Consider the following 19,139-nt stretch of genomic DNA (forward strand, 5'->3'; position numbering starts at 1 on the left):
CCAACCCAGTCCCTCTAAACAAAACAAAACAGTGACAAATTTCTAGTAGATATGTATAGTAATTAAGGGTCATTAAACAGGAAAACCCCAACCCATTTTGTTTGGACAGCTGCCCCTTGCCAACTGTCTCTAAATGATGGTGGGAAATAAGCAGAATAGACTACAGTAGATTGGTTGGTTCTGTTCTCTAGCATCAGGTGATTTGCAAAGAGGAGAGCTGAATTCCTCTTTTCAACATTATTTTTTTTGCAGATTTAACTTAAATACTGCAGTTAAAAATAATATATTTTTATAGGAAGCAATGCTTCTGATACTCTGCAAACTGCAAAGCTGTATGTCAAACAAAGTGAAGCAAGATGAAATTTAGGTGAAGTGCTTGCAGCTAACAGAGGTCAGTGCCAGATGCTGTGAAGCAAAATTCAAAAAAATTTTTTTAGGGAGTTGTGGCATTCTCTGATTTTCCTTCTTGTTGCAAACACCAAATAACTAGATATCAGCTCAAGCCTTGAAGTTGCATGTATATCTCCTATATATCTTCCATGCCCGCGGTCCTGAGAGGATGTAGAATTCCCTTCTTTGGAGATACCCAGAAATAGGCTGGACAAGTTCCTGAGCAACCTAATATAATAGCTTTGAGCAGGAGGTTGGGTTATATGAGCTCCAGAGGTTTCTTCCAAGCTGAATTGTTCTGTGATGCTGTGATTCAACCTGCCTTCCAGATACCCAAGTCAAAAGCAGCAAGTGAAGGGCTGCTGGGAAAGGCAAACATGTACTTGGTTGTTTTGCTTGAGTTTTGCCTGTTAGCACATGTCCTTGTTACAGCTCAAATGGATAAAATTATTAGAATTTTGCCTAAATATTAAAGTAGCAGGGGAACTTGGGAAGGCAAGAGCTGCTACAATTTAAAGGTTCGAATCAAGGAGAAAGGGAAAAGATGGTTATCGAGAACATGGCCAGTGGGAGATTAAGGCTGGCATCACTAGCTGCTGTGAATGAATATGAATGGAATGACCACAAAAGGAAATGCAAAAGCTGTCAAGAATCAGGTATATTTGGAATTTAAGTAAAAAATAGCTTCATTACCAGTCATAAAAGTCTTCAAACCAACTCTGAGGAATTTTATATTTCTAGGCATTGTACAGCAGATTCATAATCCTGCAAATTATCATGTTATCATGGTTATCAGTAAAGGTTATGAGCTAGTGGGTTGGTTGTGATGACAAGAAGGGATGGTAATAGATTACATGTGTGCTCATTATGCCACTCTCCAAAAGATTAACAGTTAGATGGGGGATGGAAACAAAAAGACTTTTACCAGTCCTTTGGTAGTAAGTTAGGAGGAAGGGTTGTTTGTTCTTTGTATTTTTAAGCATTTATTACACTCAGCAGTAAATCTGGTTTAAGTGACTTAATGCTGGTATCCAGCAATTAGCCTGCACTTGCAAATTAAAACTGTGTTTGCCAGTGTGGCCTTGACTTGACTAATTGGCTGCCTTTCCTTTTTGTATTCTGTTGTGATTGTATGATGACAGTGATTCAGCATGTACAACATAGGCATAAAAAAAATAATTTAATGCTCCACTTACTCAGCGAGCGTGATTGACACTCTTGGGCAACTGTTACGGTAGTGCTGGTTGTAGAGGCACGTTGGCAGTTGCTTTGCAGTAACAGTGAAGCCAAGCGAACTGTGCTAGAACAATATCTTTTTGTAAGTCAGAATGTGGTAAAATTATTGAATATGATTGGCAGCTTGAACTAGATCAATCTCTGTAAGAGAACACATAGTAAAGAGTGGTGACTCCTGCAAGTGAAGAGCTAATCCTTTACATTTGCATGAGTGAAAAGTAGGTTTGCTGGGTTTGCATTTAACACCACCATCTGTTCTGTGTAAGGCAAGATCAATTGCTCATTATTAATCACTTCTTATAAACCCACCTTATTTTAAAACAAGTATAAGTTATTATCAACAGCATCTAAATTTATTTTTTTCTTTTGCTGCTCCCAGTAAGCTGCTGGGTTTGCCACCTTTTTCTGTTATCACTCATCCAGCTTTGCTGTTGACTGAAAATACTATGGGATCATTTTTCAGGCACATTTTTGTGTCTTGGAATCATGGAATAAACCAGAAACGTTCAGAGGAAGTTTGCAAAGAGAAAATTGCTTCTAGAATAAATTACCTTCTTTTACTGTAGGGTGAGTTATTTTATGTTTTCCAAGTTTCTGCTTAGACAGGAAACAATAGCTTTGCAAAACACTAGCTGGCTCAAAGTGAAGCAGCAGGGCAATTTCTTTAGAGTATGTTATGTAGCTAAATGTTAAATGGAAATGTATTCTTTAGATTTCATGGTCTATTTTAGAAAGCACTTTCCCAGCTTGCTAGTGCCTCCATTTGCAAGCAAGGCCTTTTTTGTCACAAGGACTCTGCTTCATGGTAGAGGAAAGGTGCTCGTGAGCTCACTTCTGCGCAGCATTGCTCCTTTTGAGCAAAGGCAAGTCCAGGAACAAAAGGTTTGCAGGATTAGGTCCCCATTCCCAAAATGGCCTTGCAAACCTTCATAGTCAGATGGTGGTGGGAAGAGGAGAATTGCTAGCATGTGCTTTCAACCCAGACTGGGCGAGTTGACCTGAAGAGCAAATATTCCTTATCATGCCTTTCCTTTCTGAAAGCAAGCATTTTAAAGAACTTCTGAGCAAAAAAACTTGTCTCTGGGAGTTAACCTTGGACTGTAGTTTCTAATGACAATTTCGCAACTGTTCCGTTAGTAAATCATAAACAGTGCTTTGCCTCTTTACCCAAGAATACTTTTTTTTACTCATAGTTAGGTCAAGGGACAGTTGGATGGAAATTGGACTGCTTAAAAATGCGCAGAAAGTTTTTTGTTTTGTTAAAGTATCTGTAAAGAAATGCCAGCTTAAGATGTGCTAGAAGCATAAGGACAAAGGATTCTTTATACTGGGACACGTAGTGCATTTTGTTAGTTACGTGGCATTGGTCATTGACCTATAGATTGAGAAGGTTTTTTAGTCATATTTAGTCAGGTTTTCGCAGGTGGCTGAGTGACACAAGTAACAGAATTTCATCAAAATTCAAAGGTGGTAAAAATTTATGGTAATCCGATATCCAAATTAAAAATTATTTGCCTGTTGGTACTGTACCAGCATTTTCAGAGTGTTAAGTAGCTTTGAAAATGATTTCTGATTTTCTTCAAGATTTTTATGTCAGACGAATTCATCTTTGCCCACCTGTGTTATTTTTGTCTGTATTTTTGATGAAAACAAGCTTGCTTATATTTTCAGCTTGTGTTCTTAACTTTTTATTAACCAATAAAGAAAATTAAGCCAATTTACTAATTAAATATCCAAGTGATTAAGGAAGACTTTTCTGTACAATAGAAGCTACAGATTTGTTCTTTTGGAGTAAAAAAGAAAACAAAAGGGATAAAACACCAGGATTTTTTCACTGACGAGACAAGAGGCGTACAACAGATGCATTGTATGATCCAGTGTCATTTCTGGTTTTAAGCCACTTAATGAATTTGTGTTTCAGCCAAGGTTTATCATATACATTATATATCACTATACAATATATACATTGTATGATATATAATGGTATATATTGAGTTTGTGGAAGGGGCAGAGCCAGAGCCAGTGTAACATGCAGTTGTTACTTGGCTTTACCACACAAACACAGCACTGGAAGGGCAAGTCTGTGGGGTGTGACCCCAGTTGAAATGCAAGGCTTTGCTGGTTGCGGGGAGAGGACTGGAGGATAGGTGGTTTCAGCCAGGGCCCCAGGGGATACAGAAACCAGATGGGCTGAAATGGGAACAGAGGGAAGTCAGATCATCGAGAACATTTTAGTAGCTGCGCAAAGAGAGAGGATGCGTTTTGATGTGTATTTTATCTCCATGTGGGGAAATGCCTGTATGGGCACAAGTATCTGTGTGTATGTGTGTGTACCTAAACACGGACATATAAATATGTAAAAGTTTTTAGTGGGTATCATAATTACTGCTTGCAATTTTCATTTCCTGGTCATCAGTGATGAATGTGGCCCTAACTTTATTCACAGTTTGAGTCTCTCTTCTGTGCTTACTATTTATTTATTATAGACTGTGTTCCACATTTGGTCACTTTATGTCATATGGTGGTATTTATACTTTCTGACTTGGAGGACTGACATTTTTATATACAGGAAAAAGAAACTGAAGCTTTAACAATATCCATAGAAAATCCTTGTTTTGCTTATTCACTCTACTCCAACTTAGGCATTCTGCATAATACTCATAATATCCTAAGCTCCCAAATATACTGTTTGTAAACAACACCATAAAAAGATGTTTATGAATGTGCATTGGAGAGAAATGAAAAATGTATCATCTCAACAAACCGATGACTTATATTCAAATAAATGTTCATAAATGCTCTCTTCGTAGTATTGAACGGTTAGGTTCCCTGTTAAGGTGGATAAAAAGTGTATATGTATGTATAAATTCATATTATAGTTTCTCTTTTAATATATTCTTTATAATAGAATTGTTACTGGTTTTGATTATGGATCTTCCGTTCTTAAGAGATCCACGCCACTAATACTTTAATCAAAGCTTCATTTTTTCCCCCCCATCGCTATTAATTTTGTAATTGACTACACAATTAAACCTCACCATTGCAGTCCTAGACAGATTTCCTAGGAATTTTGTAATGTTCAGGCTTTCCCTGTGTTTACTCGTGCAGTGTGATGCTTGTTGGCATGCTGATTCATGTTTTACACCACCAGATAGGTTTTGTTCATGTAGAGGAATGAGGGTGAAGAGGTCATGCCAGCTTTTCCTCTCTCCTTCTAGACAATATATCTCCTTTTAATTTAACTGGGGGGTGGGGGGGGGTGGGGTGGGGGAAATGTATTTCTGCAGCTAACCTAAGATGGAGAAATCAGTAGAATTTATTATCAAGAGATGTCTAATCTCTAAAGCTAATACAAGACTTCACAGCTATTGATTACATGCTAAGGATACACAAACTGTTAATCATGCATGGAGGCAAAAGAATAAACATACTATCAAGAGGGAATGGGCAAATAATTGTGAGTAGTGCAGGTATATTCATCTCCTCATTATATCTCTGAAGCAGGGACAGCTATATTTTGCATCCAAAAAGATATGTCCTAAAGTACATTGCTACTAAAACTAGTAGAGTACAGCTGATTATCTATGTCATAATTCAGATGTTTTCTTCAGCTCCCTGAGGTATGTGGTCAGTAAGAAATTTGTAACCTGGCTTAAGTCAGTTGCTAGATGAAATGAAAAGAGAAAAGGCTCATAGATTTTCATGCAATTGCATTACAACCTTCATTTGCAACAAAATGAATCTGTAGTGCTAGTACAGTATAAATGCCATTGTTTCATTTATTCTGGGTTCATATTTCACATTGCAAATAGATGGACATACACAATCTGGGTTCTTTTTGTGTTTGGATCCAAATTTGTTTTGTATTCTGTATGTGTTGCATCTGGAAAAGGAGATTCCCAGTAATCCCTTCAATTTTTATTATGGGAAAACGTACCTGGTAATTTTTCATTTTCTGTCAGACTGCTGATATGACTTCAAATTTTACGACTTCTGTCAATTTAATTTGATTTCTCTTTCTTTGATATTCACTAATTTTTAATGCTTCTATGTTTAAAAAGATTGAAGCCTGAGGTTTCAAATTTGGCTGCCTGAAGTCAGGCCTCTAAACTGCTGACATGGAACAAGATTTGGAAAAACAAACAAAAAACCAACCCCCCAAAAAAAGAGTACCTCAGACTTTCCAACCCCTTTTTACATACATGACAGGTGTCCTGGTTTTTGTATGTTCTGAGTATGAGGGAATGCAGATACTTCAACACTGGAATATCTGGAGTAATAACTTACTCCAGTAACATACAGAAAGTCTCTATTGATCCAGATCCAGTTGGTAATATGATGTTGTGTAGATTTGTCTTGCAATGTGCATAAGTAGGAGGAAAGAGTCTCTGACTGAAGATAAATAGTTATGAATTGTCATTAAGTAGTCGTTAAAGGATTGAGGCCAGTGCTGTTAACTGATTTTTGCCTTTAACTCTAAGCTGGCCTTTAACTCTGGCAGATTTTTGACCATTTCTAAATAGTTACGGACAGGAAACTTGAGTAGGATTTACAAGAATTGTTCTGTCATAAAGGCAGATTGGTTCAAAGAAATTGGACTGAAATGCACATCATTCTTGGGATGTCTGAATAAATTGGGTAGTCCTGTATTATCATCATCTTGTTAAATAATGGACTTACTGGGAGAAAGTGTGAACTAAATTATTTTGGATTTGTAGACTAATAAGCCTTGACACACAGGAGTTTCATCATGGATATTCTAGGACAGCTTGCCTCATCTAGGGATCGTTGTTACCTTTGTTCATAACATAACTTAATTATAGGGTGTTCCTTTGACAGGCAACAAAGCATCTGCAGAAGTGCAGAAGTGATCATAATGTGCATAGTTCTTGCTCAGACTTGGGTTTTCTTTTGAAATGTGTAACTCTAGCCCAGTCCTTTTCAGTGAGAGATACACTTATATATACAGCAATCTTAGCCAAGTTTATGGTGAGGGAACTTGGTATCTATATAAAACCTTTCTATGTGATTCATCATTCACTAATAAAGGAAGTAATAATTGGGAGTAATGCAACTGAAACGAGCAAGTGAGGAACCTTTGTTTATTTTTTTCTTACTGCACGTTGACAGTTATTCTGATTTTGGTTGTACTTTCTTTGGTGTTCTTCACTATTTCCATTCTTCTATGTGCTTATCAGGGGTCTTTTTAGAAGAGTTCTTTACAGCAGCAGGACTGTAACTTTTTTTTTTTTTTTTTTAAGTTTTGGGAACACTTTGTTTTTGTAGGACCTTGTATGAACTGAGGAAACAGCAGGAGCCACACTGACATCTTAGAATAATCCTCTTATTTCCCACACGCCAAAGAGAGACCTATTCTGGAAAGGTCAGGAAAAGCCACATGACAGAGAGGTTCATGTTCTCATAGAGGTAAAGTCTGGGGAATTCCAGTGGCTGTTCAGACTGAGAATATTAGCAGAAAAATGAAGACTTTTTTCTGCCCCCCCGTCCTATGTCTTTTGTTTTAAAATGTTAGGGTAAGATAATTAAAGCAGCCTCTGCGAGAAACACTGTTTTAAATTACAGCATTACTGTCTTAAACCAAATTTACTCTACTTCTTTAATATACATTTGCTTTGTATATCAGAGGGTTTATGTAATATAAACCCAGCATCTCTCTGTAGTTCCCAAAACCTTATGCAAATTTATGCCTTATCTCACCCTCCAAGTCCAGTTAGTTTTCACCTTCTGTCACCAATGGAGGCAACTTGGGTCACTCTTAAACTTGATATGAATTTCAGTCAGCGTGGTTAAAGCAGAAATTTGAAGTAATCTCCTCAGTGTAATGCCATACTAAGAGTTCAAGGGTGTGGTGGGGAAGGGTCCAAAAGTCTACTCCAATTAAAGAATTGTATATAGAAACAGTAGACAGTATATGGTGGTGTTCAAGAAGCACTCTCTTTATCGGTAATGTTTGTGCTTTAAAGTTTCTCTGATTGTTTTCCATTTTGTGCGAATCAATGTGTGTTCTGTCTGCTGATCAGAAGATGCAATTCTCCCTCTCCTATCAGGTTTTACCTGGAAATGAAAATGGAAATGAAACCCTGTCCTGCAATCAACATTTAGGATATCTAAGGAAAAGCAGTGTGATGGGTTGACCTTGGCTGGATGCCAGGTCCCCACCAAGCCTCTGTATTGCTCCGCTCCTCAGCAGAAGGGGTGGGGGGCATTAGGGCTCAGAAAATAAAATGTAAAAACCCCAAACTTGTGAGTCAAGGTAAAGGCAGTTTAATGAAGTGATAGTAAAAGCCATGCATGCAGAAGTAGAAGGAAAACAAAAGATGTTCTCTACTCCTCATCAGCAGGCGATGTTCAGCTGCTTCCCAGGAGGCCGGGCTTCAGTATGCGTAGCGGTTGCTCTAGAAAACAATTGTCATAAATAATTAATGCCCCGCTTCCTCCTCCCTTCTCTTAGGTTTAATATCTGAGCAGGCATCATGGTATTGAATATCCCTTTGGTTGCTTTGGGTCAGCTGTCCTGGCTCTGTCCCTTCCCAAGACCTTGCCACCCCCAGGCTGCTGGTGAGGAGGAAGGTTTTACAGACAGCCGTGGTGCTGTGAGCTCTGCTCAGCAGGAGCCAAACCCCCGGGGTGTTATCACCACCTTTCCAGCTGCCAATGCAAGTGCAGCACTGTGAGGGCAGCGGTGGGGCTCAGCCAGACCCAATACAGGCAGCAAAAGCAAAGGACTTGTTATGCCTTACTAGCTGCCTCCTATGGGATATTTTGTCACAGTTTCAGGACAGCTGTTTGTTTCTGACATACTTATTATCATTAAGAATAGGTTCTGAGGAAATGCATTCTCTCACCTTGCTGCTTCTGCAAATGGGAAGACTTGTTTTCACTGCCATCTCTGTGTAAGTGAAGATAATCTCTACAAAGAGGCTCTATATTCAGCTGTCATATCACATGTTGCTTATCAAGCAATAAAGAAATTGAGCTTCATTTTATCTGTTATCTGGAGTGTCTTATTAAATCATCCTGCAGTTGGGAGGTGGTATGGGGTCAACAGGTTCTGTCTCTTTTGCCATCTATCCCTGGATTATTAACCTTTGGAGAATTACTAAAGCTATTCTTTATTTTATCCCATAAAGTTAGGTTAAATCTTCTTGATCCATAAACTGTTGCGAGTGAATGTGCATGTAATTCTTTTACTTAATGCAGTTTCTAGATAAAGAATGAGGCCTTCATAATCTGCGTAAGTGTAGACACCTCTCATTATTCTGATTTTTTCTGTTCTTTTGTTATTCTCCCTGTGCCTCTGGTTTTAATTGGTTCAGTGAAGAGTAAAAAGCAGTCAGATCAGATGATGGATTTGTGTCAGCAAGTGCTTGGAATTATTCGTTTGCCAAGAGATAAAGGGAGGGTGAGGAGAAGGAAGATAACAGAGCTTGGTATTGCCAAGCATTGAGAGCAAAAGGCAGAGAGAAAAGCCGGTGGCCATAAGCAGAAGTGGGAATGGAGTGGATGCTGTAGCAACAGCCCGTGGGCAGAAAGGGTCTGGGAGAAGGGAGCCTACCATCAGCAGACGGGCTCAGGAGTAGCTAAAGGTCAACCTTGCTGCCACCACCCCCAAATCCTCCATATGACTTGTATTTTTGTTGAATGATGTGACTGTGCCAGTCAGGATGTTCACATTTAAGAGCTTGATACTGTCACAGGATATTGAATTTTGTGCAACAGCAGAAGCCCTGGGTACTTTCTGCTATCACCAGAAGGAAACTCCTGCAGTCTTAAATATATTTTCCACTCAAGAAAAAGGCTTGAAAAAATAAATTATGAATACCTCCTCCCCAAAATTTTAGCTTTAAATACAAGATTTAATGCAAAAATCACACTGTTTCACTCAAACTTGAAGCTCTCAACCAAGAAATCTTTTAAAATGAATAAGCCACACTATTGTTTTTCAAACAACTTGTCCTTATGCTCAGATATTCACTTAGCGTCTGGGCACTGTTATGCTTTTTTCAAACATTTTCTAAGAAAATCTGCAAAAAAGTCTTTCAAAAAAGAACTGAAGCTGAAAAGTAGAGTTAGCATTTTGGTGGAGGCGTTGGCAAATAGTATAAAAGAACTCTCTGAATTGCTGCTGCTAGCTGATGCTGTCTGGTGGCCAGAACCAGTGACCTGGTCGCTGCTTACCACTTGGTGTTCTTGTGGCCCTGGCAGTAAATCATTCTGTAGCTCTGAACAAGCTGTTAAACTTTTTGTGTCTTTTTCTCCTCACAGAAGTAGTTTAACACCACTTACCTGTCTCACATTGGTAATTGGTAGATTAATATTTGGAAAATATTAAGTGCTTTCTGCAATTATTATTGAAACTCCAGCTCATGTGTTAAGGAATGAATAGATATTTTGAAAGTGCCTCATTTCTTCCCTCTGACATAGGATGTCAATTTGGCATGAGTAATTCAACTAAGAGTTGAGAAGTCATGGGCTTTATTGTCCATGTATTTTGGATAAAAGTTCTAGCTGTAACTGAAAGAGAAAAGGTGGGAAGACAACAACTGGGAAGACAACATGCGAATCGATGAACTGGGGTTAGCAGTACTGAAAAAGTATCCAAAGATCAGAAGAGAATGCATAAACTGAATTTAAATCCCAGTAGGATTAAGGAAATGTTTTAATGAAATGCAAACCCTGAAGTGTGATGGGGAAAGGGAAAAATGGCAGATGAACACTTCTTTTTGCCCCCATTGAGAACGAAGTTATTCTTAATAAGATGATGAGAATTTTGGGAAGCCTACTCAAAAATTCAATAGTGTTGTATCTGAGAAAAATAATTATTTGAAGATTGTTTTCTACTGAGGTGTTACAGATGGAGGCTTTGTGGTGTGGTAGTTTAAAACAATTGGTCTTTACCTCTAGAGATCGCTGAGATGAATGTCGCCCAGAAGCGAGAGTAAAATTGTGTTTTTAAAGCATCATTTTAGGAGCAGTGGGGACAGTTGGCAGCATTTGCCAAAGCTGTTGAGAGACTCTGCAGACTTTAATTACCATCTCAATATTGCAGAAGTTGTTTAATTTCTGCCAAAGAAGGGAATAGTTGTGAGAAAGCGAGATCACACTCTGTCTTTCATTCTTTTCTTTTTGACAGGTGAATAAAGGATGCTTTTCAGTATCTCCTCTGATACTGTGACACATTTGTAAAATTTGCATAGAATTGTAAAATCATTTTTCTTTAAGATTAACAACACTTTTTTTTTCTTCTCTTTTGAAAGTGCCATACAGCATAGTGTGAATGCAGTTTAAGTCTTGTCATGAAAGAAGCAAGATGAAAATGCAGTGCATTTTCTGTTACTGATTAGTCAGCTTCAGACATTAATTGTTTCAACCTCCATGGCCAGACAACGTGTCTGTGTTTGTTTTTATGTTGTGTTTGTTTTAGAGACTCCAATAAATTTTAAATTCGGGTTTGAGTTCCATCTCTGATGTGGGTGGTTGAAGGCACAACCTGGATTAGTAGAATAAAGACAAAATTATTAAAATGAGAAGCAGCGTTCCATTTTAGAACTAAAGCCTATAATATAAAACTTCCTTGGTGAAAGATATGTTTACTCTTTTAGGCCTCAAACTCTAAATCAGAGTACGTGTTTTCACTGTCACCCATGTGAGAAAAAGGCTGATATTATATATATTTTTTCTCTTTTAGCAGGCCTCTTCCTTTGCGACACACACACAGCCAAGGAAATACTGATTCTTTGAAGACTCTTACCAGCTCCTTCAGTAAATCTGCTGTGTTGCTACTTTTTTTTTTTGACTGCCTCACACCTGTCTGTACTTGCTAAAGCACCAGCCATTGTTTACGCTATAAAACCCCTTTTTTTGCTCCTTCTCTTCAAGTCTCTTAAGTCTCAAGAACCTTTTCAATGCTACGTTTCAGCTTCAGATCTCTATTGTCACAGTATACAATATGTTCAGAAAGCTACTGCCCAGGAAGTCTACTTACTAATTTTTATTTTTTGCCCTATATATGATAAATCAGTACTTTAGGGCAAAGGGACCGTGGTTGTTCAAAATCCAGAAAGGGAAGTATAGGTCATGGCAACAAATAGGCACAATGTTTAATCCTTAACACTCATCATGTTACTAGGAATACCTTTATGTTATATTTAGAATTTGGTTGTTTTGATGTTTGAAACTAACTGTTTGCAGTTTGTCTGGCAAACTGCGTGCTGAATAGATTACACTGATTCACATTTCCTTATTTCAATATACCATCTGTGCTTTTGGCTGAGTGTTAGCCTGGTTGGGACTCATCATTTCATAAATGCAAGTTACAAAGAACTGTTATGCTCAGAAAGAGAAATCCTATATTTCACTTCCTTGCATAATCTCAATTGCTTTGAACTTACATCCGCAAGGACACAAAGCTGAAGCTGTACCTACAGCAGACTTTATTTTCTCTGGTGAAGAAGGATGTATTAGCGGGGTATAAAGATCCCCTTGGTATATTTCCAGTGAAACTCTAGTATATATAGTCATGGTCATGATTTTCATTGTGTAATCATTTTAATTAAGTTCAACAATAAAAGTTAGTCTTGCATGAGGAATGAATGCACTAGAGAGACAATGAAAGATTGATGACAGCTTGGGGAGCATCACGTACTGTGCTGGTGGATATGCATATGTGGAGAGCAGCTGAGCTTGGGTAGCAGGTCACAGATTACCCACGCAGAGCAATGTCCAGGCAAAGTTTTGGGGATCCAAAAGAAGTAGGATACAATGGGAATATCCAAAAGCTCTTTTTGTACTATTTCAAAGGGGGTTTGCTTGAATGAATAGCTTCATTACTAAAATAATAAACATTAATATCTGCATCATTTTTGTAAATGCTAGCTTTGTAAGGTAATTAGTTTACAGCATTGCTTGGTGGCATGATAAATCATAGTGTAGTGAATGTTGACTCTTTACCACTATGATGTATTATCTAATTTATGCAGGTAAAAAAAAAGGGGGGGGCGGGGAGGGAATTAAGAAGGGAAGCCAGCGGTGACAGCTGGGTGGCCTTTTGGTCACTCTTCTTGCATCTGCTGGCTGTATTCTCAATTGCTTTGAATCACTGAACTGTTAATTAACAATTCTTTTTCTCACTGTTGCGAAGTCTTAATCACTGATTGAAATCTGCAAAGAGAGAAACCAGAGAGAAGAATGAAGTAAAAAACCAGAGACTGATGGTTTTTTTCCCTGTAGGGTACCTACACAAATGATGATACTTCTAGCAATAAGTCTGTCTTTGTTGGGTGCCTCCTTTACTTTCACGTTCCTGGAGGTATTATCTACCAGCTATGGTTCAGTGCAAAAATGAAGAATGTTAATGATGTTTTTCTTTATTATACTCTGTTTTCTAGAACCTATGAGAACACCGAAAACACTGAAGATTGCTGAGATCCAGGCCAGACACATTGCTGTGGATTGGGAGTCTCTGGGTTACAACATCACTCGTTGCCATACTTTCAATGTCACTATATGCTACCACTACTTCTGCGGACACAATGAGAGCAAGGCAGACTGCTTGGACATGGATCCCAAGGCACCCCAGCATGTCGTGGATCACTTGCCTCCCTACACAAATGTCAGCCTCAAAATGATCCTAACCAACCCAGAAGGGAGGAAGGAGAGTGAGGAGACCATTATCCAGACAGATGAAGACGGTATGCATAAATGCTGTTACGGAAATTACATCCAAGTGCAGTGTAGACAGGTGGAAGGAAGTGACTTTGTGTGGTACAATATGTGTATGTCCCAAAGGATGGAAGTTCTTTTCTATTCATGTATTAATTACCCCCAAAATGGTAGCTATAGTAGCATTATAGCTGTCACCCTGCACATACAGCCAAAACTGTCCGTGTAGCACAAATCAAACTGAATCTCTCTCTCTTGCAAGAAAAAGGAGGGTGGCTTCTCAGTCATCTGAAAAATGTGCTAATGCAGGTGATGAGAAATACATGGTGATGTTAGGTGAAGGCTTCTTCACAGTATCAGGTGTAGTATTTGAAAATTAATTCAGTACTGTTAATTATATGTAAATACCAAGTTCAGTGCTTAAAGACTCTATTCAAGGTTTAAAACCTCTTTGGCAAGTACATTTGCCCAATAACTTATGTTGCAAGTTATAGTAGATAGTATCTGTTAATTATGTGAAAGCCACCCGTCAGACTGAAGAATTATTTTGACAAGTTGGGCATTGGACTTGATCATCCTTATGGGTCCTTTCCAACTCACGATATTCTATGATCCTTCTTTAAAATGCTTTTGATGAAGTTTCATTGACAAGACAGTTGAACTTAACTTGGGAAGAAATAAATAATAGATGTAGATGTGTTAAGGTGACATTCAGTGGTTAGGTTATGAATCTTGGTATGAAAGAGATTAAAATAGGTATTTTTCCCTAATAGTATTTAAAATGTGGTAGTAAAGAGACATTTTAGTCTCCTTTCCTTATATTTAGATTTCATGAAAATATTGACAACAACAAAGTGAAAATAGATACAGCCATAGGTAACCAAAAATAAAAAGAATACTACTTGGATTAATGTAAGACTGTAGATACAGAAAAAGGTAAAATGGTTTGTTTACCTGTGAAATAAAGGAATGGGGAATATAGCTTTATATACGGATAACAGTGAAGATCAGAATCTAGTGGCACTTTTTTTTTTTTCATGTATTTTCAATTGTACAAGAAGTAGAAAAGGAATATGCTTACTGTTGCAATAAAGGAGAACAGTTTATTAAATAGAATACAAGGAGCTGTAGGAAACTACAGAAACATAGATGCATCGTGTGAAGATTTATTAACAAATACAGAATTACAATATTTCATGCACTTCAAATTTTAGCATTACTTTTTTTAAAAAAATATTAATATAATCCATGATTAATTATTTCTGTATCTGTGTTTATATTAGAAATATTTGTGATTGCTTTTTTTTCCCTGAGGTTAAAAAAATATTAGTAATATTGTTATGTACATGGAGAATGCATTTCTTTTCCTTTTTAACTGAGTTTTCAAGAAATGTTATGGTTTCTGATAGCTGTTGTCTAGTTAGATGTGGGGATGCAGGGATGGTGGCTGGTCACTATAGCAGTGCTTGTCAGGAGCCAAGTCAAGTGCATAAATTTTGTCTTCTGGTTTTGTTGAGGATTATTCTTGGAAAATGATGCACACAACATAGGTTTTGGTCTCAGGCTGGCACACCAGTGTACTCTCAGTGAACTTGTTTAGACTCAGCTTTAGTGTCAGAGGTACAATAGTGTAGAAGAAGCCTCATCCAGTGAACAAAAGTTGCTAAGCAAACTATTTCAAGCAGATGTTGTTTTTAAGGAGGCATTAATACTTTTTTAAAAGTACCTATATTTAGACACATTACTGGTAGCAGTGCTTGTGCCCTGAAAATAGCCTCTTGTGAGATCCATTCAGTGATACTGATGGGTTTTTAATTATACGCTACTGATTTACTTTAAAGCTTAGGTCCGTTTTGTCATGTATTCCAAAATACAGGGCATGCAGGCAATGTGCAATACTGAGGGCTTTCAGCCATCTTGGAGGACCAAGGTGCATTCACACCTATGGCTTTCCTTGAGCTGTCATAGCAGTAGTAAACTGCATTCTGTAGTTGACTGCTTATGTGTATGATGCTAGTTTAGTCTCATGTCCGAGTGACCAAGTATCTGATGAAACTGTTTTAGTGTACATGGTTCACAACCTAAAGCAGGAACTCAGGATGAGAGCTGCACTAAGATACACGATCCTGTGCTCCGCATTGCACGTGTGGTCAGATGTAGCCTCATTATCTTCATGATTTTTGCAGGTTTTGTGGAATAAGCATATTAATTACGTTGTGGGAGTGTTATCAGTGATTCATTTAGGAGATGGAAAATAGACAGATTGCAGTATTTTCCTACATTTTTGAAAATAACATTAATTGGAAATAGCCACTAATCACATGGTTAACGGAAACTGTGCACTTTTCATAAATAGAAACTTTGAAAACTCCAGATGACAGCAGATACTGACTTTTTGATAGCTTTTCTGTAGTGCAGTATTCTTTCCAATACCATCCTTTCTTACAAGGATCCGCTAATCAAGTAAAAACTTCATAGACTGTTGGAGTTAGAGGTGTCTACCCCACATTTTTTTGTTTCTCTTCCTCTCTGCCATTGTGCCCTCATCTTCCTCACTTTATCCATCTTCCCCATGCTTCCAGCACTCTGTCCCTTTCTTCCCTTTTGTTGCTGTTTTGTTTTAATCTTTCTCTTCACCGCTCTACTTCTATAGTCTGACCTCCAACCTTCTGCCAGGAGCTTTACACATTTTTGAACTTCTGGGTTTCCCTAAATGCAGAGGAACTCAGACTTCTGTGAGGCTCTAGTTTGAGACGGTGAGGACTTCTGGTTGCCTTTCACAAAGGCTCACACTTACGTAAGGCTGCGCAAATGGATTGGGGTCTTCCAGAAATGGCCAGACCTGCCAAAGAGCTAACTGAGCCATGTATGGTACCAGGAGCAGAATTAACTGAAGAAACAATTAGTAGAGGAACGGGGCAAGATTCAAGAAGCTATGCTTCAGTCCTTTGGAGCCATAACTAACAAATGAAGGTTTTAATAGCTTGTAATTCAGTACCTGCAAGAAAGCAAAGCCCAGGAATATTAAACAGTCGGAAAATAGCCTCTTTTTTGACCACAGCTAGATCTGAATACTTGGTGGTTTAAGTATTTCTATTTAACTTGGGTAGATGGAATTAATAATTTGGATAAAGCTGTATTCCACATAAAAATAAAGCCCTTGAGCAATATACTCTTAAACAAGGTGAGCAAAAAGAAGATGAAAACAAGGGACTTTGTGTTTTATAGATGAAACTCCATTATGCACTTTGGGGAGAGACCACACCGTTATTAAGGTTTGGAAGAAAGCTCTTCTGAGTGCCCAGAGAAAGCAAATCATGAAGCTCAAATTGTTCAGTGATTTTGTAACTAGTAAGTGAGTGTGTCAGCTAACTGCAGGCAAACAAATAATTAAAGAGATTACTTGGAATAGGATAAGTACCCATTTTGGGGCTAAGAGTATACCAAAGCTTTGGTCTGAGCCAAAGGACATGCTCACTGGACACAAATGACTTCCCCTGATCTTCAGAGAGAGTGGCTCATTCAGCTCCGTGCAGAGTTATCTAGAGCTACAAGACAGGGTTGAGGCACCAACTGTCCAACCATCATTACTTATGCTCCTGGGAAAACTTCAGCAGGCTTAGGCTTACCACTCTGCAGAACAGCCGAGGAAGGGGAAAAGTTATTAGAGCACCAAAAAAAAAATATAAAAAATCAAAAGTTAAATACTTTGTGTACTGACTAAATGTGTGAAGAGGAAATATCTTCCACCAACTTCACAAGAGAGGATTTTATGGAAATAATTGACATTTAGTGTTTTTCTGTGATGGATAGTAGTATGTTCTGTTAGTTGCTTTTACACATACACACCCCTCCCTTGTTATTTGCAATGAGAACCATTTTTTCCTTTGTGCTTTTTCAAGTTGTTCTGGCACTCTAGGAGAGTACTGGGAGGTGGAAGAAAAGGTAGAAAATATGCTTCATCAAAGGAAACAAACAATGCTTCAAGGAGCTCTGAAAATCATACACATAAAACTCTTCTAGTAGCATTTTTAAAGTAACAAAAATAGCCCACCTGGGAGCATGCAGCGAGATGAGCAGGCACTATGTCCAATGCAGCAAAGGAGGGCTGCAAAGATTGCCTGAAATGTCAAACTGTCTCAAAAAATATGTAACTGCTGTAGCTGAGTGACACATGCGTAGATGTCAAGTGAACCAGGTATACTAATCCTGTCAGGAAAATGGTTACAGTTAATAAAGAGAAACCCATGATTAAGATAAAAGTTTCAATGTGAAGTTGCCCATAAATGCTGCTGCTAAAGGGGTTGACCTCAGTCCTTACTCTAGAATGTGAGACTAGTGACCTATGTGTCATGAGCAGCAGCAAAATTTAGTGTTAATATAGTCAAATAAGGGAGGAATTTTTATGTCTTTAGTGGCAGTGAATTGAAAATTATTATAGCTGACCTACTGTCATTGATAAAAGGAGCCTTGGAAAACCTATTTGTCATTCAGCTTGTGAAAATAATCCCAATTCTTTTTTTTAGATGCTAGGTAAGATTTGCTATCAGCATATCATCGAGTGAGAGAAAAAGTGGTTGCAGAAAGGCATGTGAGCACTTTTTGTTAAAGACATCAGAAAAGTTAGTTTGTGAGAAAGTAAGAAAAAAATTGAAATTATTAGCAGAGATTTATTTTAAGCTTACACTGAACAAATGACAAATTAAGTAAGATGTTTTAAGGTATTGCAGAGATTAGAAATACAAGCTAGATTTTATGTTAATAGGGAGAAAAGTTCATGCAGCAAGATAAGCAGGAAAAATTTACCCTGAAATGCAGAATTATTCACCCTGGCTGAAACAACTTCCTACTTTGATTCCCTTTCAGTCTCTATATTAGAAGCTTTAGAGCTGAAAAGTGATATTGCATATGACATTCTTTGTTGAAACGGTGTGTTTGGACATAATGATCCCTGCAAATAGCCCAGAATTAGTGGCTATTTCAGCAGTTTGCCGTGGAATGAGGTTTTACATGTGGGCCCCCATGAGTTTCCACTATTCCCAAGACATGCAGTAGCTGAAAACTCTCTTAGAATATTGATTTGCATATTTTTAGAACGGTGTAAATGTATGTGAGTACGTGAGGTTATTTCATCCTGACATGGAGAAACATTTTGAAATCCCACAAATGAGGAGTACTAAAGTCAGCATTTGGTGTAAAAAAGGCTTTAAACAAAATACCAGTGTTAGACGCCTGAGCCCCCAAATTCAGCAAATCCAGAACTCGTGGATTTAACGCCACTTTATATTTGCACCAATATCTACAGTGATTGCTGCCGCTGCTGAGACTTATTAGCCTCTGTCAGCTTGCTTAATAGCTTGATTGTACGCATTTGTTTGTTATGTTAGTAATTTTATACAGGCTGGAAGGTACGGGGACCTTCACAGGCACGAGCAGGTCAGCGCCTGTGCAGTGCAGCAGTGGCCAGGGGGACACGCAGACCTGTGCAGGGCTTTTGCCTGGGGCGCAGGACCCAGCCTGGCAGCAGCCCTGCCACCTCCTGCAGCACCCACCCTGGGGAACACCTGTGTCAAAAGAGACTGTTAGCATGCAATCGGTTTTCTTCGCAGTACCACTCAATAACATTTTGTTCCTGGCTGCAAATGGTCCAACTTGAGCAATTGCCAAAGAAATTGGTTTTGTCACCACCTTTGGTATAAATACCCTTTACGGTAAAGACTAGTAATAGCACTTCTGATATTTTCTTTCCTTTTTATTATATGAAATTTCCTTCTATTTAAGCCTTAGTCTTGAGTTGTAACAAAGCATAAAGTGAAAAAGGTAGATCCCTC

The 19,139-nt window shown here is 38.2% G+C and overlaps 1 protein-coding gene across 7 annotated transcripts in view; it reads left to right on the forward strand.

The window, feature by feature from the left end:
• The window catches only part of PTPRK (protein tyrosine phosphatase receptor type K), a 411,664-nt gene that overhangs the window by 304,411 nt on the left and 88,114 nt on the right, over positions 1 to 19,139 (forward strand). For all 7 annotated transcript variants that reach the window (XM_040597798.1, XM_040597792.1, XM_040597791.1 and 4 more), the window contains exon 8: positions 13,035 to 13,337. In XM_040597798.1, the coding sequence (XP_040453732.1) occupies positions 13,035 to 13,337 (303 nt within the window). The remainder of the gene's footprint in view (positions 1 to 13,034; positions 13,338 to 19,139) is intronic.

The sequence above is a fragment of the Falco naumanni genome, chromosome 6, assembly GCF_017639655.2.
Source record: "Falco naumanni isolate bFalNau1 chromosome 6, bFalNau1.pat, whole genome shotgun sequence".
Lineage (NCBI taxonomy): Eukaryota > Metazoa > Chordata > Aves > Falconiformes > Falconidae > Falco > Falco naumanni.